General features: G+C 44.1%; 3 protein-coding genes across 3 annotated transcripts in view; 2 read left to right on the top strand and 1 right to left on the bottom strand.

The window, feature by feature from the left end:
• The first annotated feature begins 1435 nt into the window (after window positions 1–1435).
• Window positions 1436–2858, top strand: LOC110855849 (protein ALP1-like). The gene is made up of 3 exons (XM_035856613.1): window positions 1436–1620; window positions 1679–1792; window positions 1837–2858. Exons 1-3 carry the CDS (start codon window positions 1436–1438, stop codon window positions 2774–2776), a joined length of 1239 nt encoding a protein of 412 aa, XP_035712506.1. The 3' UTR covers window positions 2777–2858.
• Window positions 2828–4127, bottom strand: LOC118437530. Its single transcript, XM_035856589.1, has 4 exons — window positions 3682–4127; window positions 3456–3615; window positions 3189–3378; window positions 2828–3112 (listed from the first exon to the last, which is right to left on the bottom strand). Exons 1-4 carry the CDS (start codon window positions 3851–3853, stop codon window positions 2918–2920), a joined length of 717 nt encoding a protein of 238 aa, XP_035712482.1. The 5' UTR covers window positions 3854–4127; the 3' UTR covers window positions 2828–2917.
• A 6682-nt stretch (window positions 4128–10809) lies between these two features.
• LOC110855847 overlaps window positions 10810–22987 on the top strand; it is a 45199-nt gene continuing 33021 nt past the window's right edge. The window contains exon 1 of the mRNA XM_035856667.1: window positions 10810–11714. The gene's annotated coding sequence lies outside the window, so the exon portion shown is untranslated. The remainder of the gene's footprint in view (window positions 11715–22987) is intronic.

The raw sequence follows: 22987 nt of genomic DNA, 5'->3' as shown, positions 1-22987 counted from the left end.
GTGGCAGTGGAAGGATGATTGTAGATTCAATAATCCCCACAAATTTAACAACACTGGTTAGTCTGCTCCATGGAATTAGGGATTCTGATGAAGCTGAGCTCCCTGTGAAACCCGTTTAATTTCCCAAGTTGAAGTACTAAGCAAACAAAAAGCTGTGGAACATTTCAACAAGTCCAAGTCATCATTTCTTTACCAACTCGTCGGACTCGTCGGACTTTACCATCTCGTGCCTCGACGCATCCAAAGTACGACCATTGCTCCATTTCGAACCAAAACCTACGTCCGGAAATTTACAACAGATGAGATCATGGTTGATACAATTTGATGAGTTGTTGCGACCGACCTGTGGCAGAGGAAGGCAAATACGGCCAGCCGGTAAATATGGAGGTGCCTGGGCTGCACCTCAGAAACCGCAAGAACTTTCTCCCACCGCTGCCTCCACACCCGCTCGCTCCTCCGTGAGTCGACATCCGTCTGGTGTCGATAAGGAGCTCACAACTCAACCAAAACTTTGAGTGGAGTGGAACCTCAAAAATTCAATTAATCCAGAGAAAGGAAATGAAACGCGGCTTTCTCTTTCATCTCACGTTCCGAAATGAGATAATGCATGCTGTTCATTTCTTGCCAATTGTTCAATACACCTGCAAAACAAATCCCAAACGCCACCTCCAGACCAGTCGTCGTCCTACCCAATCTCATTCTCAAAACCCCTCAGGCAGAACGATTATTACGGAACAACAACCCACAAAAATGTTGATTTTGCCAAAGTGTTCTTCTGATACTCGGCTCGCGTATGTTCATATCTCCTCAACAGCCTCGCCATCAGCAGCCTCTATGTTCAGACGCTTTGAAGGAATAAAAATCATAGGTCTGCCGCCCCACACGAAACTTTACATTGTTTTCACCCAACCTTCGCAAAGTGGGAAAAGCAACAACATAAACATGCATTGTTTCTAGGAGAGGAAAAATCTGGAGAAAAGTGTGGCTTGTGCGTACATTTACTAGAATACATACTGACTGACTTTTCACGTCCAAGGTCAAATTAAAGCTAATATCTTGCGAAACACGCGTCAAAAGAGATTCCAAGTTGATCTTGACATGACACCAGATTCGGAAAGTGGGTGCCAAAAAGACGCCAAGGTCTTTGAAAGCATTTCAAACCTGAATGTTTATGGAATTGCGGTGGAGTTCAGTTGTATAGTTTCTCTCATACACCAACCCTTCACCTGTGTGCGACTTAAGTATGGTTTATGCTTAACGTCCTCGTTACATAACGTCGCCATAGCGTTAGCGTTCCTTCCTTCATAACGGGTTTACACTTTCTGTAGTTTTTACGATCGCTTTCTCTCAACGCTAGTTTTAGCTATCGGTCATCGAAGGGAAAGTAAAAACCCGTAAAAAATCATAGCCATTTCATAATCTCACAAAAACAATTATGCCGGCCCCCGATCGACGTTTGATTACCAAAATCTTGATTCTCCGGAGACTTCGAAGAAAATTGAAGCGAAAAGTGCGAGCTGCTTCAATCCGGCCTATGTTCTGGAATCGAGTGGACCAGGGAGACAGCATTTTAATGAAAGAATTGCGTGAAGACCCTCATTATCATCACCGTTACTTCCGGTAAAATGCATATACAAAGTTGTTTCTCAATATATCAAACTTTTAATACATTTTACAGGATGAATATGGAAAACTTTGATGAGATTTTGATGCTGATTACTGGGGAAATTACAGGAAAAATGACCCATAGCCGACCTATTTCTGTCGAAGAGAAACTTGGGATAACTTTAAGGTAATAATTTGATATCAAATATAGTTAAGTGCTGAGTGAAAATGACCTCTATCTACTAGATTTCTTGCCACCGGAGCTTCCCAAATCTCTCTCTCCTTCAGTTATCGAATATCACCATCAGCAGTTTCGAAGATTCTACGAGAAGTTTTGCAAGCAATAGTGAAAATATTCGGCCACATTCATCTACCACCACCGACAACTGATCAATGGATAACCAATGAGATTGGCTTCCGAACTCGGTGGAATTTTCCAAATTGCGTTGGTGCTGTAGACGGGAAACACTGCAGAATTCAAGCACCAAATTTTTCGGGGTCCACTTACCACAATTATAAAGGCTTCTTCTCCATTGTTCTCATGGCTGTTGTCGACCATAAATACAAATTTTCTGCTGTGGATATTGGAGCCTCGGGTTCGCAGTCAGATGGAGGCGTATTTGGACGATCGGAAATAGGAAAGAGGCATGAAAATGGAAAATTGGGGCTACCAGAGCCAAAAATAGTTGGACCTCACCTCCAACCCCATGTTATCGTGGCTGATGACGATTTTGCTTTAAAGCCTTACATGATGAAGCCATTCCCAGGAAAATTTCTCACCCTGGAGCGTCGTATTTACAATTACCGTCTTTCTCGAGCGAGAAATGTGTCGGAGAATGTATTCGGGATGTTAGCTGCTAGATGGAGGATATTTCACACGCCAATAGTTGCATCACTTGACTTAACCAGGCTCGTAATCCATGCCGCAGTAATTCTCCACAATTTGCTTATTGATAAGCAAGATATGAATACGATAACGGCGGATTCAGATGATGGGAACACCACGGGAAATTGGAGGGAGACTACCACTGGGGACACGGGAATGATCTCTTTGCGGCAACAAGGCAGCAATAACCGGCGTCTAGAAGCTGTACTTGTACGGGACAGATTTTTAGAATATTTTAACAGTAATGAGGGTAGTGTTTCATGGCAAATGTCAAGAATTTCATAATTTATCTGTTAAAATGCCTAATTTAATATGATTTTTGCAAATAAAATCTCGTTCATGAAAAACAAAGGATTTATTTACTGCAACTTTTGAATAACAAGCCAGAATTATTTAAAAACATTTTAATGACTTAGAGCTGTATAATTACGCAAGAAGTTCTATTTCTGCATCAAGCACTGCATCATTGATTTTGCGCTGAAGATTGAGAAATACTTTCCGGTCTAAATCTGCAATTCTCCGCAGTTTTGGGGCCAACATTTTTCCGAAGCTGTCGTGTTCATCATCGTTTGATTTGAGCAAATCCAGCATCTCTTTGTCAAATGCGTCCAATTTTCGTTTCTACGAATTAAATCAGAGTAATTGATATTATTTATAATTGTTGTCTAAATATAAATGATTCTTCTCGTTCAAATACCTTCGATGGTAAAGCTGGTTGTGACCGTGGTACAAGTACAGAAGTCGTCGCTGTCTCCTCTTCAATTGAGAGTGGGTCAAAATCTTCGGGGAGCTTATCCACGTCAATCACTTCAATCTGGATCTCCGACCCCGGTCCATGCATATCCACAAACGAAGAATCATCTTCAGTCACGAGATTGGACACGGTACTGTTTGTTTAGAGATAGTGTCATTACCAAAATTATTTAACCAACTCATTACGCAATTAAATATAAACTACTATTACCTTTCATCCGGGTCAACAATGTCACGGATGAAACGCATTGTTCCTTCATGCCGGAAGAAGGGACGTGGCTTGTCCTCTTTTCCACTTGGATTGCGTAATTTGCGCAGGAATCCGCTGAATTGGCTGCGTAATTTTGTCCACAGTTGTTGACAATCGAACTCTGAAAAATTGCCTTTTTAGAGTTAATACAAGTGAGAATATAGACTCTGCAGTAAAACAAACTGACCTGTCTTTCCTAGTAGCTTTCCAATTTCCTCCCACATCACCGCACGAGTGTTTCTATTTTTGTATGCAGGATCCTTCTTGTCGTACAGTGCTGGACGTTGCTGAACTAGAAGAATTAATTTTTCTTCCAGATCCAGTGGAGATTTGGGCGCAGATATCACTTTTGTAGTCATTTTGTAAAATTTTGAAATCGCAAATGGAAATATTTATAAAATTGTAATGGTTTCTAAAAATTTCCTTGCTCCTTCATCCGTGTAAAAGTTGAACTCTGTTCAACTTTCATGGTGATCGTGAAGGTGCCGTGAAATGAAGGAGGAAACAATGCATAAACCCGCATGGCGAATTGCATAGCGACCGCTATGGCGACGCGAATGTAACGAGGACGGGAACTAAAAACCCGTCGGTTATCAATTCTCTAAGAGATCGCTACAATTAATCAGAAAGCATAAACGCACCTTTAAAGCAGTCAAAAAATGAGTTGAATCCTCGACTCCTTTCTGGCAGGTTTTGCTTATCGGGTTTTTTGCTGTTTCAATCAACACAATAATCTGGCTGTCCTAAATACACTGTTTTTCTGCTACTTATTTACGTTATATTAGTACACGTTACAATTTTGCTCATTGATCTTCCGAAACAATAAAACAGGACAATTTCTATTATTTACCGATCATGAAATTCATACGTAAATTCTGGAATCACGGAAATCTACTAACATTTCCTATTTTCTTATCGTTAGCTCCGGTTCAATCCGCATTGCAATTGACTTCCTATGAAAGTCAACAGACAAATTTGGTTTAATTTTCGTAAAAAACGGATCAAAAGGTTTTGTTTATCTCAAAATCGTTATGATTCTGACTCGTGGCCCTGCCTTCCTTCATACGAGGGCTTATATATATTTGTAATTGTGTAATCTTGTTGTCTTGCTGGTGCGACAACAAAGTGCGACATGCATATGGTGTGAATTAGGGTGGCTTGGTGCTTCTGAGACTTTTTGGAAAGTGATTTAGCCGAGCCGAGAAGATCCCCACGGAACTCGTCTCCAAATATTCAGCACATTTCCCAAAACTTAATTACTCCTTTATCGATCCCCTCTGACTCTCAATGTCTCAATGTGCATAAATTACCACGTCTTTGGAGAAAACTATCCTGTATTTGGCATGCATCCTTCCTTCAGATGTGAGAGAGTCTCGTGGACTGAATGAGAAGCAGGATAATGGAACGACGTAATAGAATTCGCCCCCACCCACCTCATCCATCCGCCGACACACGGCTGGGCGGAAAAACAATCTCCAATCCATTTTCTCAAATAGACAACTTCCTTTTCCCACGCACATGTAAATACAGAGACCACAATTTCTGGCTGAAAAGTGGATAATTTGAATGAAAATGAACAATCGTAAAACGCTTCCTGGCAAAAAAAAACAATCCACGTTCTTCAAAATACGACAACAATGGCAAGAAAAGAATAGTTTAAATGGTACAACGCAAAATTGTCAATCTATTGCATGGGCACATTTCGAACCAATATTATTTTCATCCCGAGCAATCGTACGCACTCCCAGCAGACTCGCCGTGATGATGGTTTTCAAAGTTGACTTTGGTCGTTGGACTCGAAAACTGAAGCACTTCTCTGGAAATGGAGATGAGTTGAGACCTTTGGGTTGGTGGTCGTTAATGAATTTTGTGCCTCGTAATGAAGCAGGGAATCTGCTGTTGGAGGATGGACTTGATGAGAATTGGATAGGTTTTTGAGATAAGAGATCATTATGAGATTCCAAAAGAGAAAACTCAATCGCTCTCACAGCAGCTCCTACATTATCCTCAATTTATTTCAGCTTATGCAATATTCAGTGAGGTGAAATGGCATCAGATATTGAACAAGTTTTATCATCTTCTTGAGGCAGAGAGAGAGAGAGCGAGATTGATTGGATATCGAGGCAAGTCGACACAAGTCGCTGCAAACTCCATCAGCACTTAAACCTGGCTTAAATGCATAGAATAGAATAGCCGATGGTGACGACATTATTACTTTTGTAACCTTTCACCTGCTCCGTCCTCTTTCTTGATAGATAGATAAGTGTCCAACATCGCTTCGTCGTCCTCCTCCTGCATTCTCATCCGCAGTGACGAATTGAGAATTGCTTGTCCTCTTTGTTAAATAGAACGAGACCAGAAGCCAATGAAGTGATGGGAAGAGAAAAGAATGTCGGCTTTGTACATATTCTGTTGGTGGTGGTGGGATGCGTGTGTGGTCGGATAGTGGCTGAGGAAGGCAACCCTTGACCGAGAGAACTACAGATTTTGATGCCCTTATGTTTTAGTACTGGGTGATTGTACGAAAAGTGCGAGAGGGTTTTATTCCATGGCCTAATTTGCGCCCGCTACACCCCCTCAAACAGAAATCCCAGGCTAAACTGCTCGCATTAAAAAAATCGAATTTTGATCAGTTTTGATAATTTGCGGATTTTCTTGATCATTCTTTTACCCCAGATAGTTGTTTTATCGTATAAATCAATTTCAATTAATTAAAAAATATATTTTCGAAAAGCTAATGTCTTCTAAAAGAAATCAAAGTACTAAAAAAGCTGAGCTTAAAACTGGATATGATAATCTAGTTCACAAAAAAGCGAAAATGAAAATCCCATCAAAATTGTATCTGAAGGTTTTAATTACTTTTAATGAGCTAAAACAGGATTTTTTTGCGTTTTCGCCCTTTTGAGTAGGTGCAGCGGGCGCAAATGGGGCCATGGATTAAAACCCTTCTTCACCTTCATTCACCGAGTACTGTAACATATCCGAAGGGATCAACATGTGTGATTCTGTCAGTGAAGGGTTGTCCTCCTGAGATTGAGGAGGAGAGAAAACAATCTGCACACACCTTGACACAAAACATTGTTCACCTCAGATCCAATTCGTCCGAGTAAATTGTAAATGCCAGGAGCAGACTTGCTTCATGTGGCCACACGAAGACCGTGCTTATTGTGCTCCTCCATTATGCATATCCCAGTCAGTGCTCCATTAAATTTTTAATTATAATCCCATAAGGACACTCCAACCGCCTTGTCTTGCTTTCCCTGCTCCTCACTCCGATTTCAGGGGGAGGCCGGAGATTCCAGGTTGGTTTACCAGCAGGGCAGAGAGATGGACGCGGAGAAAGGTGGGCATGAGGAGAGATGAAATGGAAAACGCTTTATCAACAGGCCCACTCCTTCGCTCCTTGTCTTCGTATTATCTTCTGCCAACTAGCTTGGAGACTTTGAGGAGCACAGCAACTTTCCATCGCACCCAGTTGTGTGTACTTATTTGTGGGTCCCCTTTTCCCGAAAAAGAGTGTCAGTCTCCACTGAATTCTGGGTCAGGAAAAAAACTAATTCCTTTTAGAATCGAATGCTGAATTATGAAGGAAATACGCTCACTACATATTACACGCTCAACATGAGAGTTGGGGAATGATAATTTCGACATAATACTTTGTGCCACTTCCATCAGAGGAGTCGAGTCGTTTCACATTTTAACCCACTTATTTCCCACTTTTGCGAGGAATCAGAGCCTGTTGGCGAAAAGGGGAGCAGGGAAAAGAGGAGAGGGTTGCTGCCTCCTTTTGGTCTCCCTCCCTCCGACTTCTTTGAACCACTCCAGCTTAAAATTAAAGCTGCACACTTGCTTTTATCGAAAGAGATCCAACTCTAAAATCCATTTGTAACAAAGAAATGCAAATTAAAATCTGCGATTAAAAGCGTGTGCAGCATCTCCTTGACTTGGTCTGCACTTTTACCACTTGCACGTTCCGTCTGGCACCCAGACGAGAGAAGAAAGGTCACAGAACCGTGAAATTAATGACCATCAACCATAATTAGCTGACATTCAATTTTCGCTGAGTAAACTAATACGTTTGAAAGTCAAGAATTCACAGTTGTGTATACACGAACGCATTGCTATGTGCAGCACATATTCCTTCTTCGCCTGGCTGATAGGACCATGATATTGATACTTTCTCTGCCCACTCGTATGTACATTTATACCTGTTCAGCAGCAGCAGCCAGAGCCGCCCAGAGCCAGGCTGGTGGCAGTGCTGGGATCATCTCGTGCTGTGATGTGATGTGTAATGCAACACATAATTCTAATTCGTAATGGGAAATGGAAAGCGGAACCGTGGAAGTGTAAATATGAATTTGCGTGCATGTGTGTGTGTGTAATGGGTGCATGTCTGCCTGGGATCTGTGTAACCACCAACCAGCCTGCCCAACCAACCAGAGCCCAAACTACATACATTACAGATCATCTCCGGGATCTCCAACGAATCTCGTGTGCACCATTTCGCAACAATTTACACCGTTGGGGGCACATTCGACACGTTCCCCGCCAGCCTAGCCTCCTGAATACATGCTTATCACCGATGAGACCGTTATGTGTCCATGCTCGAGATTCGATCTCGTGAAAAAACTTTCCCTTAAATGCTTGCTTTTATTTTGCTCTAATACTAGTTGCAGCCGACTGCATACGTTTGGGTTGTTGTTGTTGACCCCAAACCCCAAGTTTTCTGCGGTGCTTTCCACCTTGGCTTCACACCACCATATAGTCGACATTTTCAAAGAGGGAATATTTATGGGGTGAAATTCAGGAAATTCGAGAAGAGAGGGCGAGGGAGCGAGAGAAGAGGTGGTAATTTCACCAATAAACTATGCCAAATCCAGTTTGGAAAGAAGAGAGAGTATTCTGCCTCATGAATCAACTCGCGTAATAATCATTATTACATACCAGAGCGCATAATGACTTTGCTCCGAGACTGATAACAACACCACCAGGCAGATCTACTCCTCCAGCAGATCACACTCGCTCAGCCCACTCGCTCGGAACAATCAAAGTAGGTACGAACACGTCCCACATATTTAAATAATTGCGCAAATATTTCCCAGTGTCGAGTTCATACGCGATCATCAAATTGCAACGCAAACAGCACGTTACGTTTTATTTCCTTGCCACTACTTTGACTCTTTCAATTAGGCGAAAACGCGGAAGGGGGAGGAGAAAGTGTGGGAATGAACTTTGTATTAATTTGGTTCACGTTTTCCGAGAAGTGGATTATTACAATATGCAGTGACCCAAGGGAATCTTAAGGAACAATTAGATCTGGAGTATTAAGCACCACCACTGCCACTTATGTATATTCACTCCACTCCGCCATCCTCGTGGGCCCAAGATTTACTCGCGTATGTCCTTGGTCACGAAGACAATGAACCATGCGGCCTATGAGGCATTAAGGACGTTTATTATGGGTCCTAATAAGCATGGAGCTGGATTTTGTTGTTGTGCTTCTTCCTCACTGCTAATCCAGCGGGACTGGTTTAAGAAGTGGGCTTGGCGTGCTGTGGTTGATCCTCGGTTGGCCTGTAGAATAACCTAACCAACCGCTGGCGTCAAAGCGTTTTCAGATTCACTGAATTTGCACAATTATACGGACCTGTAATTTAATAAATCCAGATTAGAAGGTTGTTTTATTGCTGGTAAATTCCCATAAATAGTGGAAACTAATTTGATCAACAACAATAAGTGAGACCAGATGAGACAGCCTTAACTGCAGGGCACGACGGTGCTGTGCTGCTGCATCAGCGCATCATTTAATCGCCATTCACCCAGTTTCCTGCCAACAACAAACAAACAACATGCAGAAACGAGTGAAGCACTATTGAGCAATCTCGTCTTCAGGCAGTCTTGCAATTCCACCGAGGAGAGTTGGCTGCCAGGTAATAGGCATCTGCATACGAAGAGAGACATGTGACGAGAAATGGGAACATTTGCATACAAAACGGAGACTTTCACGATGAGAATTACCCACTGTTCAAATTGTTGGTTCATCTTCTCCCAGTCCTCGCTAATAAATTTATCAGAGGAGAATTAGCAGGCGCCCGCTTAATGAAGTCGTGACACACAAAGTAACCTCCTGACATTATCCCTGGCCTGACAACGGGTGGACCCCAACACCCTGCCCTTCCGCCTCCGCGTTCTTCGTCCTATCCTCCTCCCAACGAGACCCAACTTGTGTTTCCCATTAGCAAAATAAACAACGAGTCAATATCAGGAAGACAAAACAGGTGAGCCTTTTCAGCCCGGGTGTACTTAAGCACTTCATATCGGTGTCGAGCCATCGAATGCGACACAAACAGAGGCGCTATCATGTGTCCCTATTTGCCCTTTGTAAACTGGGCTCGACACACCAAGGCTTCTTCCTCCCATTCATCCATCTGTTTGCAATTGTCCTCGTGAAGTTTCATTTCATTAGCCTGGTGAAATAGGAGTTAATTAAAGCCGTAAAAACTCATGTGCCCCAGATGAAAGCATCGCTCTCTTGTTTGCCATGGATTTATGTAATCAATGACGAAGGACTGTTTCACAAAGCAATTCTCAGGTGGTTCAAGGGAACCAGCAGCACATGCGAGGCCCACTCCTCCTCTGTGCATGCACATCACGGCACAGCAGCATCTCAGCCCAGGAGCAGGAGACAGCAACAAAGGAATGATAGTCCGTACATCCATACGCCCGCCCGCCCGACCTGGTTGGCGTACGGCAGTCGTCTCTATGAAGATGCCGATTCGCAAAGAGAGAAAGGTCGAGGGAGCATTGGAGTACGTGGATGAAATAAACTTTGTTTTGGTTTGATGTGATTTCGCGAAGCATGCGGAGAGAGCGAGCGAGAGAGGAATATGGAGAAAGGTGAAAGTAGCAGAGTGAACCGAGGCAGAGGAAAGAAACCAATTTAGAAGTATGATGATTTGACTGTTTGAGCAACAATTCCTCTTGAAGATGGTATCATCCTCTTGGTCCAGATTTGGCACAGCCCGTCGACGACGGGGTGTGTCGGTCGGCCAGACGCACCCACCCATCCCGAACACACAGACAGAGCAATGATGTGAGAGATAAGCGTTCCTTGTTATTTCAAGAAATGATGATGATGATAAGTAATTGGGGACGAGAGAGAGAGGAGTTTTTGGCCGGGTTGAGGGAGCAGCAAGCAGGAGGAGAGAGAGGGAAAGTGACGGGTGACATGCGGGCGGGTGGTGGTGGTAGACTCCGGGTAGAACTTGGTCCACTTGGCCGGATAGGAATGCCCTCAGTCCATAAATTCCGGCGTCCCTGCTCACAACACGACCACCACCTCCTCCCATAAATCCAACTAACTCGCTCTCCTCACCTGTGCCACGGCTGGACTCGTTCTCCTCCAGCTCATCATCTCGCCAATAATATTACATCGCCCCCACACTCTCGTCCCTTCTCATTACCTCCGAAAGAGAGGAAGAAAGGGTGGGGAGATCATAAAGCACGGAAATAATTGGGCTGCTGCCTCCCAGTCTTGTCAGTCGTCCGACGTTGGGAGAGAGACAAGTGGTCATCATAAAATAGACTGGGAAAGTCGATACTCTTCAGCGTTGTTGGGGGCGACTTGAGACAACGACTGGACGGAGCTCACTTTCTCCTCTTGCCAACCAACATGAGACGTGAACCAGTGTGCAAAATGTGAGAAAGTTGAAGCCTCTCGAACATTTTATGTTTCTTTCTTCTGGTTTTCATTGACGCTTTGTACATATTGCGAGGCATTAGCGGTGCATGCACTTTATGATTTGCACCTTATTCAGAACACGTTGTTTGTGACCTAACAAAGTGCTACTGGGAGAAAACATTGGTGGATATTCGCTCACCTCCTTCTTTTTCGGAAGCATTTGCCAGACTTGACTGTGACGGAGCGAGGAGTGTAATTTAGCTAGCTTGGACTAGAGACTCGTCTGTCCTGCACTTTGTTGGCGTTATTGAGTGCAAACAGGGAGGGAGGATGAGCTGCTGCGATGAGGAGAAAGTCAGCACCACTGGAGAAGAGTCTTCCTTGCTGGGATATTGCCATTTATTTATTTAAAAGCTACTCAGCCTTGGTCTTGATTTCCCCAATTACGTGGCCAGCACTGGCAGCAGCAACCAAAGCTCCCCCAGAGCCTCAACCTCAAAGTAAAACGGATGCGACACAAAATCGGCTTATACTTAAAGGTAAGAATCATTCCCAAATGCCGTCCCTCTGGATTATAAGTTTCAAATGATAACAACATGACGATGTGTCCAAGCATCGCAAAAGCTACATTTCGCATATGCGAGGCATTTCTAGCATCGTGAGGCGATAAAGTATTTCTGAAGACGGTGAAAGAAAGTTGCACACAGAGTACCAGAAAGTCATACATACAAATAAGTCTCATCACGGTCAGACCACAACTTTCTCGCATTGCCCCAAAGGCCGGAAATGCTTCGTCCATGTACTTTATTGGGTCTGCATGTTCGGAAATGCTAGTGTATCCCTGGTGGGTGGCCTGGCATGTAGTGGAATGGAGAAGAGCGAGGCAGGGAGAGAAATCTCTCAAGTTGATTGATATTGGTGACACGTCGAGGCCGGAGAGTTAAAAAGTGGACTGATTCTTGAATTGTGAGACTCGAATTTCCTCAGAGTCGTGAAGCAAAAGTTCCCCCCGTTCCTAGAATGGAGACTTTTTTTATTTTCTGGACTGGAAAGAAAGAGGCACAATGCTCACTCTTGCTTTTTGCATAATAAACAGGAACATCCACTCTTGACTCCACAGCCGGCCAGGTTGGAAAGAAATGGGTGAAAGTAAATGTGGCTGGGTCGAGTAAACCACTCCTTTCGAAGCTGCACTACTGTCACGGGAGGACGAATATCTCGACAAGCTGCTGGTTATTATAGAGCACGAGCTTGATGAACTCTCAAAATCTAGAGACTCTGGGTTAGGGCGTAGGCTTGACTGGGCGGGGTGGTCAGTCAAATATATCGAGACGCTTGTTTGTGCAGGGAGCGAGTTAAGAATAACTCATCGCTCGTCCCTGCTTATTGTACATCTCAAGTCGTTCAGAACGTGGTGGTAGAGTCACAAACTTGAAATTAATTCAATGTCGAGAATGCACACGTCCACGCCAGTTGAGAGTGTCAAGCCCCATTAGGAAGGAGGACGCCGTCACTGGGAGAGGACATGGGTTAGAGGTGTCCCATTCATTAGTCATTTATACCTCCAAGCGAGGCACTCTCAAGAGTTACAGCTGCTGCATAATTGTCATTTCAACAAGTCGTGCTCATCCCACTCTTCATTTCAGAGGTGATTTTATTACACAATTTGGAGCCAAATAATATGCATTTGTCGTCACACGGTATCATTATTTGTCGATGGGCGAACATGAAACTCTGATGGGTTGCAAATTTAATGGGAAATGGCAAACTTTCACTTTGTATGTGCTGCATAAAGTGCAAGTGCTGGTGATGCTGGGAAAGGTGAGGTGAGCAGAGCCTCGTGGTGGTGGTGGTGCGGGTGTAGCTGGTGGAAGGGAAAGCCAGGTTTTGATGGGGAGACCATTATTGGTTGGTGGATATGGGAAAAATTGGTTTGGTATCTCCTTCCTCGCGCTGCTCAAGTATTGATACACTGCAAATGACAAAGTATTACTCTATCAAATCAACTAATGCGAAAAGTCAGATTTAATAATGGATGAGGTGAAGTCAGAGTTTTCAGAGAAATTGAGCCCGCCTGCCCAACCTGGCAGCCCCGGCGAACGAATGTGCACACACGGCCAGGAAGAGAAGGGAAATTGGAAAAGTTCATGAAACCGATTTGGAATGGAACGATTCCACTTTTTAATCTTTTTCGAGCTTACACATTAAGTTGTGAAATTGAATGATAGCTTTTCCTCCCAGCCTTTGCAAAGTAATCAGAAAAATAAGAAATTGCTGTGTCCCATGTACAAGAAATTACTGGGCGGGGCAGGAATTTAAATTTATCCAAATTGACAAACCATCCATCATTGTTGTAAATAACGCATAATTTTATGAGCAAAAACGAAATTGAGAAATCGATGAGTGAATGTACATGTCAGTGACAATGCAGCCACTGTCGTCTTGGGTCTGGTGGAGTGGTCGCCCATGTCCATGTGTCACATAACCACACATCTCAGCACAAACTGCTCCCATGATCGTAACGAGCAATCGCAAGGAACATATGCGTGCAACTTGTGAACAAAGTTGTAGTCAGCAGAAAGTGCTATGTGAGCACACAGGTAGACACAGAAAACAGAGCTGATAGGGAGCAGTTGCGAGGATTATATGGGAAATTAATCCGCTTTCCCCAAGCTCTCGCTTTCTCCATGTATCCACACCCTGCCAGCCACAAGCCCAGAGAGAGAAAGACAGAGAGTGAATTCATACGAGGAATGACATGGAGGGAAATGAGTCGTTTAATTGCGTACTCGATCCAACGAGAGCAGAAAACAATGGCCCACTCATTTGAACCGACGACAAGAAAAATACTTTGAGCGAAATGTTTTTGTTATTCCGAATTAGTTTGGTGAGACGGAAAGATTGTGCTTCACAGGAAGCGAGGCGACCACGTAGGCTCAAAAGGAGAGACACTGACGTGGATAGGAATCGACACGAATAAATCGCGACATTGAACAGTCCAACATTTGCGTGTTCCTTCCTTCCACTCGCATTATTATTACTCTCGAGTGGATGTGAATAAATGAAACCTTTAGAACTGGCTCTCTCTCTCTCGCTCTCCTCTAATTTACTTGCACTGCACTTCTTCCCAGTGTATCTAGGTCGCAGGAGAAAGTTTGCTGGTGCACGGCAGAGTGATAGCGAAGGAGGAATGAATATCTATCCAACGTGTGGGGACGGATGGACGGACGGACGGGCGAACGGGCGGGCGGCTGGTGGTGGTGTTTGAATTGCTTTCGATCACAACCAAGTTCTTCATCCGAATGTAAAGGTCAATGAGAAAGGCTACACACACCATGGCCAGTCAGTCACTTACTTCGTGTAGAGCGGACCAGGGAACAAATTGTGTTCCATTTCGACCCATTTGTCTCACCAGAGTACTCCTCCATTAATCCTTGCTCCCTCGCTCGCTGGCTGAGGTTGTAAGCCACTCACTTTTTCATTCCTGGATTTGACTCGCTCCTCGTCCTGATCTCTCACATTTGTTGCCCATAATTTGACGGGAAGAGCGAGCGACCCAGTTTAAAATGGTCACAGCGTTCTAATTTCGAGTTCTGGGAGTTTGCATAATATTTTTTTTTACTGCCAGACGTTGCGTCCATTCTGGTGGGAAGAGTATGCATGCATGTAGGTGGTCGTGACCAATATTGAATCATCGCGGTGGGAGTGACCACCTCCACACAGAAAACGACGTAATGAATTTCGAAGTGACCAAGCTCCGTAGAAATAACCCACCCATTGAGAGCGAGACCTCGTCGTGCGGTTCATTCGTCATACGTCAGCACCACCGTTGGTGTTCCGAGAACTGGACATTCCCCGAATAAAGTTGTGACATATTTGGAATCCATCTCCAAACTTTTCTCCTGCCAATGTCAACAATGCTTCCGAGAGTGTGTGTGGTGGCCCTGTTGGACTAGACACGACCCAACGCAGCACTAATGCGAGTTTCATGAGCACATGGTCCGTATGCATGGCAAATTGTGGTGCAGGTTGGTGGTCATAAGTTTTGCGAGGAAGGAAATGGGCAGGGATGGTTGGTTGGTGTGCTGTCACAAAAGTTTGTAGTCTTGAGCACCACTACTTTCTCCAACCTGGGCGAACACGTTCTATGCAAACTTTGAAGGACATGAGGGTGAGTGGAGGCGGAAATCTTTTGGAAAGTTGGTTTTTAGTTGTCCTGTGGTGAGTCTGGTCTCACCAGTTGCCACACCGCGCGTCAGGTCGGCTATGAAGTCGGAAATTATTAGCAATTACGCGCATTTCTTCGAACCCAGAGGTGCTGAGGTGCCGAGTCAGCCTTTGTTTGAGGATAGTTTACACCCTGCGAGTCTCGTCGTCACCTCGTCGTCGTCACAGTGAGTGAGCACTTGAGCCAGCGTCATGGTCGCCCGGGAGAGAAGGCTCCTGGAAATTGGAAAAGAATGTCATCCGACTGGAGTGAAAGTGACGAGGCGCATTTTCATGATTTACTCTGCTGCTCGATCACCCTACGAAACGGGTCCAACGTGTGTTTGCGGAGGAAATGAGGATGAGTTAGTGGACGTGAAGTAATAAAATGGATAAAGCTGTTGGTTAGAGTTGGGTGGGTTGTCAGTCAGGGCGTCCGATTAGTCCTCCTCCTGAGTGAAATCGAGTGTGGAGCAGAAATTAAAGTGGGATTACAACAACGTATTCGACCAACTGAGCCGACTGAATTCGCAGGTATTGCACAATGCGAGATTATGATTTGCCTCGGCCTCTCCTTCACCTGCTGCTGAAATTCAATCCCATAATAATATCGGATTTTGCTCTCACAAAGGTTCAATTTTCCATTCCATTAACTTCCAATTTGGTAAACTTTCCACACAACACAAAAACATGCTCAAATCGAATTAAATAGAATTAGCGAGTTTAAATTTCATTAATGTGCATGCAGATTCAGACTTTTGTAAATAGTAAATCTACATCTTTTAACGTTCGTTAGTTCTACGTAAGTACATGTCGTAATTTTAGACGGTGATTAAAACAGATGAAACGTGCAAGTGCGAAAATTGCAATTTTTTAAACACATTCTCAACTTTCCCTTCGTATATTTGATAGATATTCTTGTCATCTTGGCTAAACGTCCCTTTCATGCAAATTTATTGTTACCCGATCAAGTGTCTCAAACTATGCAAACTATGGAAAGGCTCTGCACAATGTAAACAATTCCACTTGAGTATTTGCCCTCTGGTTCTAATTATTGCTTCTTTGAGCAACTTTCCCCAGCTTCAGCGAGCGAACGAGCGAGAGAGTTGTATAATGCTCCACAGTCTCATGCTCAGTCCAGCCAACAATTAAGAACCGGAGCAGAAGTGGTGTGAGCCTTATTGTCAGCTCTCAACTGCAGCCACACACAAGCCCACGCGGAGGCTCTGAGAGAGAAAGTAAGGGACAGCTTTAAGTTGGGCTTCCGGTTCACAAAATTCGGACGACTTGGGTTTGCTTTGACGGAGGAGTTTGGTTTGACTTTCAGCTCCTCTCCATGCGGAGACTGTGTCACTTTCTCCTCCTTGGCCTCCCTCTCACAAAGTTTGAGTGAGAGCGGCTGTGTTGCAACGTGGTAAATTACTTCCGGGGCTAATGGCATTGCTTCCCAATCGCCAACTTGGGAATTTTCCTGCGTCTGACAGCGTGCCATGTAAGGGATAATAAATAATCAGGTGTTGCAGGTTCCTCACTATCCTCGCATGGACGCAGCTTCGGAAATTTCTGATTAGAAACGTCAAGATGAGCAAGAGTTGGATCAATAAAGAAAAAGCGTATTAGATTTGCTGGCGGAGGTAGTCTTCCCATTTCATTCGCAGTGGGCTTTGATTTTCGGTCGATTTTCGATACCAACTGTCCAGAGCCGACATGCCAGCTGACCATGTCCAGCTACCTTTAGTTGGCTGTCTAACAAGGTATTTATTCCGTGGTACATGGAAAACCCGGGTGCTGCATGGTAGCTACCATTACTCCGTGAAGAGACAGTAATAAGAGCTCATCATATAAGGTTGAAGGTTCTCTGAGGTATTTGCTTGGCCAGTCCCTAATCATCCACCCACACACGCATTGCTCCACATTTCTCAATATCAAGGCCACTCGCCTACCTGTTGTCCACCACCTACGGAGTGCACATGCACGTCCTTATGAATTACTTGGTGGTGGGTAGTACCCCACCAATTAGATAATTATTATGGCGCAACTGTCATTACACTCACTTCTCCACCTCCTTCGTACTCCGGGCGATGTCCAGCACAGGACATGGAGATGGACAATTAGACTAATCGCCTCGTGGTGGTGGTGGTGGTGGTGCGATATGGGAGGCCTCTGTGCCTCTCTGTCGTGACAAGGAAGGATAAAATCCAAGGAATTCATTTCACTCCTGAAAGCCCAAGGTGGATGGATGGCACGGTCAAGCACAGAGGAATAATTTCCCCAGCATGCCGTCACATTTGATGGTGATGCATGCGGACTACTCCCTCGCAACTTTATTAAATTTGTCCAGAATTATTCCTGCCCTTTCTCAAAAAGCCATAAGTCAGACCGCAATTTTCTTATTATTTTTACATTTGTACAAACAATGCGTCCTTTCAGTCCGACATTCCTTCCTCTCGACGATGAGGATCTACATCACGAGGACGGAACTCTTTTTCAGATTCCAGATCCGTTTGTGAGCTCTTGACGGCACGACCCGACATTATTATTCTTGGCCACTCACTTTCTCCCTCGCTCCCTCGCTCTCCCAGCCCAAGGTAACCTTAGCCATGGAACCACGGCTCTGCTGGAGAGAGGACCTTTCTCTCCTTTGTGGCTCCATATTCCTCCAAAAAGTGCACCGCTGACGGTGGAAAGAATGAGCTAGGCTTCCGCTCCCTACTTTCTCCTTTTGACACACCGCGTGGTACAGATTCTCGACTTGTTGTACATTATTTGTCCGGATTTCCTACCCGGCTAGAGCAAAAATGTACGTAATCTCCTCATCCATTGAGTTAGCGGAGAAAGAGAGGTCCAAGCTTTGGTGGATTTTCATGCCCAGCTAAATCTGTGAAGGGTGACAGTCCTCCCCCAGAATTGTAGCAGATTATGAAATAGGCATAAATATGTAGATTCAATTTGTAGGAATAATTCCTCGACGTTGTAAATATTGGAAAAAAGTTTTTTCAAAAGTTTCCAAACAAGGATGATCCAATGTCAGCAGGAGCTTGTTCTCGCACTAGTTGACAAAGTTTCAAAAGCATTTCTCGATAAGCTTGCGGCAACTCGCGCGGAACACTCTGCTTCGCACCGTTGGCTGGGATTCACCTCCACAGAGCTTATCCTAATAACAAGGGTTTTGCGAATTTGGGGGAATTTTTGGGAAAAGATGATGACGACGACGGTGGTGCGGGCAGGGTGAGTGAGTGACAGATATTTCATGGACTGCGAAGGAAGGAAGAGGATTGTATTGCAGGTATTTGCGTGGAAAGAACTTGGTGCTGGGAGGCATTTGCATTTCTCCGCATCCCCGGAACGAGCTCCAAGTGCTTCCTCTCCCTACTCCTCCTGCCTAAATGGATCGGGTAACAGGCCGTGAAATATTCTCGCTGAGTGAACTCGCTCAAACAGTGACAGCAATTCTAGGAAAGGATGAGAGTTTAGAAATTGTTTAAATCTTTTCTTGCTTATTTTAACATTATTTTGCCTCAGGTTCGGCCCATATTTGAAAATCACCGAGTAGAAACAAAGAAAACTCTTCCAAAGGGTAAAGTTCATCCAGCAGCAGGTTGGCCTCGCTGGTCAGTGTCTCAAAAACATTGAACAATTCAATTGCATTGTGCTCAAATTTCAGCTCTTGGCACAACAACGTTAGCACTGATGTGACGAAGAAAAGGGTCAACGTCACAAGAGCTCCTTTACTTCTTTTATCGAGAGAGAGAGGAAAACAGAGACCTCGACCTTAGTTCAATGTTGATATGATAAAATAATCCCAAAAGTTGTGCAGTGAATATTCATGAGAGAAAGTTGAATTGTTGTTGTAGGCAAAGTAGGCAAGAAATGCATATACTTTTGCAGTTCCAGCCGTCGTGGTGGGAGTAGCTGAGCACCAATCAGTTCGATGAAACAGGTTTATTTGCGAGGTCGTCTCGTCATTATTTTGATGAGTAGTAATAATTGCCCAGGTTGGAAATTGCCATTCATAAGTTTTGCACAATTATTGTTGTGGTTTTGCATACGACAACTTTTACGTGATTTAAATTCGCAAGTAATGTTTCTGGGAAGCCGCACTGCTTGAGCTCCATCTTGGCCGGGATGGGATTACGTATGATCCCCAATGTTGTAATAATGATGGGTCGTAATGAATAATGAGCTTCCTAAATCCCCGAATAATCGGTGAGTAGCACAGCAATCAAATTACCATGTGATTACCATCAGTAAACTTTGCATCAAAGCGGGGAGAGGATTTCCTAGCCTGCAAAGGAGGCTGCGAGTAAAGATGAGAATCTTAAAGTGGGATCCATCTCCCCACGTCGAGAACATTGAGAGCGACGAGGTCCTCATTTCTTGGGTGGATTATCTTGTCATCCTCTCCTCCGCTAAAACCACACATCATTAACTCAATCGATGGTGGAATCAGCCAGGTTGCTCAGACTCTTAAGATTTGGCTTGAAAAGACAAAGTCCCCTTGGCTCCCATCGGAGACTTGGTGTTTGAGGGCGATCGAGAGGGTCACGAGATGAAGAAGAGACATTAAGTTACGAGGAAGGTGCCAACTCAGTGGTGGCAAGAAATTTCTGGAGAAATCAATTTGATAAATACCTCAAGAGCGAGGTTGTGGTGGTGGGAAACAGGAGTATTTATGCACGACCGATGAAGGAACGGGACATTGCATACAAAGTTTGTATAATATGCTACACACACGGCACACCTACGTTCCATAAATATGATGGGTTTGAGAGGAGGAGGGATTAGAGGAAAATTGTGGATTCATAAATATCTCAGTTTAAAATTGGAGTGGCTCATTCGGCCCATTATTTTCTGCTTATTCCGTCCTCCGCCGCCGCCCCGCAATGACAATGAATGGGGGGTTAGAGGCCGTAATGGGAAAGTGGTCATAATTCGCCACTCCTTTTGCATTCTCCTCTAATTCGCGTAACAAGAGGAGTGGGAGACACGTGGAATGGACGGATTCATGGTCATATGCCCTCGTATTAGGTAGAAAGTCATCCTTTATCTCCACTCTAATTCACGTTTGATTTGATATGCAGTAAGCGCGAGGATGGGGCTCCAAAGTCAATTTTTTTAACAGCGTCCCCCGTTTGCCCCGCCATCTCAGCTTTTGTGAAACCTTCGTCGTACGTAGAAAAAATGCTTCCAATTTTCGAGAAGACGCGAGTTTTTGTGGAATGCTGAATGACGGTCTTTGCCCTATTTAATTTGCTGACTGGATTTTCCTCTTGGGCAGATTTAGATTGGCGACTGCTTGTGTCGTGTGCATGCATAGGTGGCTGGTTCTGGCAGGCAGGCCCGTCTCTTGAATTCCTTATGACCTGCTAGAGTGCAACGCTTATTATTACACTCACCTGCCTGGCTGAGCTGCATTCTCCACCATTGCAACTCGACATTTAATTTCGGATGGGTGATTTCTCGGATTTCCAGGCAAGAGGAATCTCGGCTACACTTGTTAGCTCCCTCGCCTTCTTCTACATAGATATATCTCAAGTTGAGCATGTAAATCGCCCCATGCATGTCTTGGGGAGAATGGATGTCTGTGCGTACCTCAGGAGGAGAAGGCGTGCAACAAGCCCAGGGCAGAGAGACAGCAGGGTGAGAAAGTGAAATGGAAAATGTAATAGCACTGTAATCAAATCTCAACCAGCGGAGAAGACGGAGAAAAAGTAGCAGGCGAGGAAGGAGGAGGAGAAAGTCACCGGGTTGGCTGTGGTGCTGGTGGTGGCCAACTTTCCATGATTTTCCAGCAGGGGAACACATTTTTCCAATTTCCTTATTACACTTTGCTCATCTCTGGCCGGAAACGGGAAGCGGCTGCAAAAATGCTCCTGCTCCCTGCAAACATTCGGCTGCCACATTTGCCAAGTTGACTCGCATCATGAGCAACTTGGCATTTATTTGCTTTACATAAATGTGCCCCACTTACTTTCGCACAAGATTTCTCTAATTGAGTTTCTCAAACTGATTCAAATACAAGACGTATTTACATATTTACTTGCAGGCCTCCTGACATTAATGCTGTTTACCCGTTAAATACTTAGGACCCCCAACCATGTACCAGAAAGACTCTGAGGAAACGACGTCCAAAATTTATCAATCCAATTGACTGAAATTTCACACAGATTGGAGACTTGTGTAACATACTTGCTAGCTTGCGACTGGGAAATTGGGAAAATTCTCAGGAAAAGTTGCTATTAAGGCAGAAATAATTAAAAAATTTGATTGTATGGTTGATCGATCCATTTACTTGCGAGTTCTCTGATGGCCACGATGAAGTGGGTGTTTTTTTACCTCGTGGTCGAAGGAGCTATGTACGTAAGTACGGGGAAGGAAATGGAAACGTATGTAAATGCATAAAGACACAAATAAAAAAGTGTATGCATACAACGAGTAAAAGTACGCACCATGCAAAATAGTTTATCTGCCCACGCGGAATTTTACGAACATATCTCTCGTGGCTTATTTTACATGTGGCGTAATCCGCAGCGGACGAACACTGTTAATAATAGAAATAATAATAATAGCAACTACTTATTTTTGAGAAAATCAATAATAATCGAAATCCAACGGATGGAAGATACACGATCAAGTTTTGTTGCGTGCCTGGTCATTTTGTAGATAGATAAATAAGCTGGAGTATGCAGTATCCGTTTGAACTATAGATTAAATAAAGTGCGGAGAATAAATTGGAGAAAACTACCCGTCCCACCTGACCACAATTTTTTCATGACTAAACTAAAGTCCAACTGTTGAAGATAAGTGTATCGATTCTGCTCAAATTGGTTGTTGTGGTCTCCTTGTCACCACACGACGATGGCAAAAAAGTAGAAACAACAACAGCCATTATCCTCATAATTTAGACTGATGGATGGGTGGAATAATTCCTCCAAGGTCCACCGCTTATGTCCGACCAACTTATTTCTCTTTGAGTGGGATGTAACTTTAATTCGATAAGAACTTTTTCAAATTGCCTTGTGTAAGATATATCTGCAGAAAGGTAAAAGCCTAATTTAACCCCATTCTAATTAACTCGCATTATCGCATTACTGTCCGGTCCAACGATTAATGGAATACGTGGGGGACACGTTGCGAAAAAATCTCGAATTCCTCATTTTCGCACTTTTTGCATGCCAACTAAAATAAGGGGAGAATCGGTGATGTTCATATCGAGTACGTCACCAGGACCTAGCTGAAACTTGTGGATCGACTTTTGGTTGCGAAAATTTGAAAAATAAAGTCCAAGTTGCATTCGCAAGGAGGACGTGGGTGTGGCAGCAACTTTTATCTTTGGGTCGGTCGATACGCTTGGTGGTGATAATAACGAGGTACGAATTCTGCCCTGCAATCCTCTACATGTACATTTGTATGTGGCCGTATGATGAGAACGGGGAAAGGTTGAGGGGTCACACGGACGGTGGTGGATGTGGAGGAGTCGTTTTTGCGTGACACCACAATGTCAGAAATGTAAAATTTGGAGAGAAGATGATGCGAGCACCCCATTTAGATCCGAATCCCATTAAAAGTTGAATTCCCATTTCTCCAAACCAAAGGATTTTTGTCT

The sequence above is a fragment of the Folsomia candida genome, unplaced genomic scaffold, assembly GCF_002217175.1.
Source record: "Folsomia candida strain VU population unplaced genomic scaffold, ASM221717v1 Fcan01_Sc014, whole genome shotgun sequence".
NCBI lineage: Eukaryota > Metazoa > Arthropoda > Collembola > Entomobryomorpha > Isotomidae > Folsomia > Folsomia candida.
Note: the sequence above shows the minus strand (reverse complement) of the source record. Positions and strands in the feature narration are given on the sequence as shown.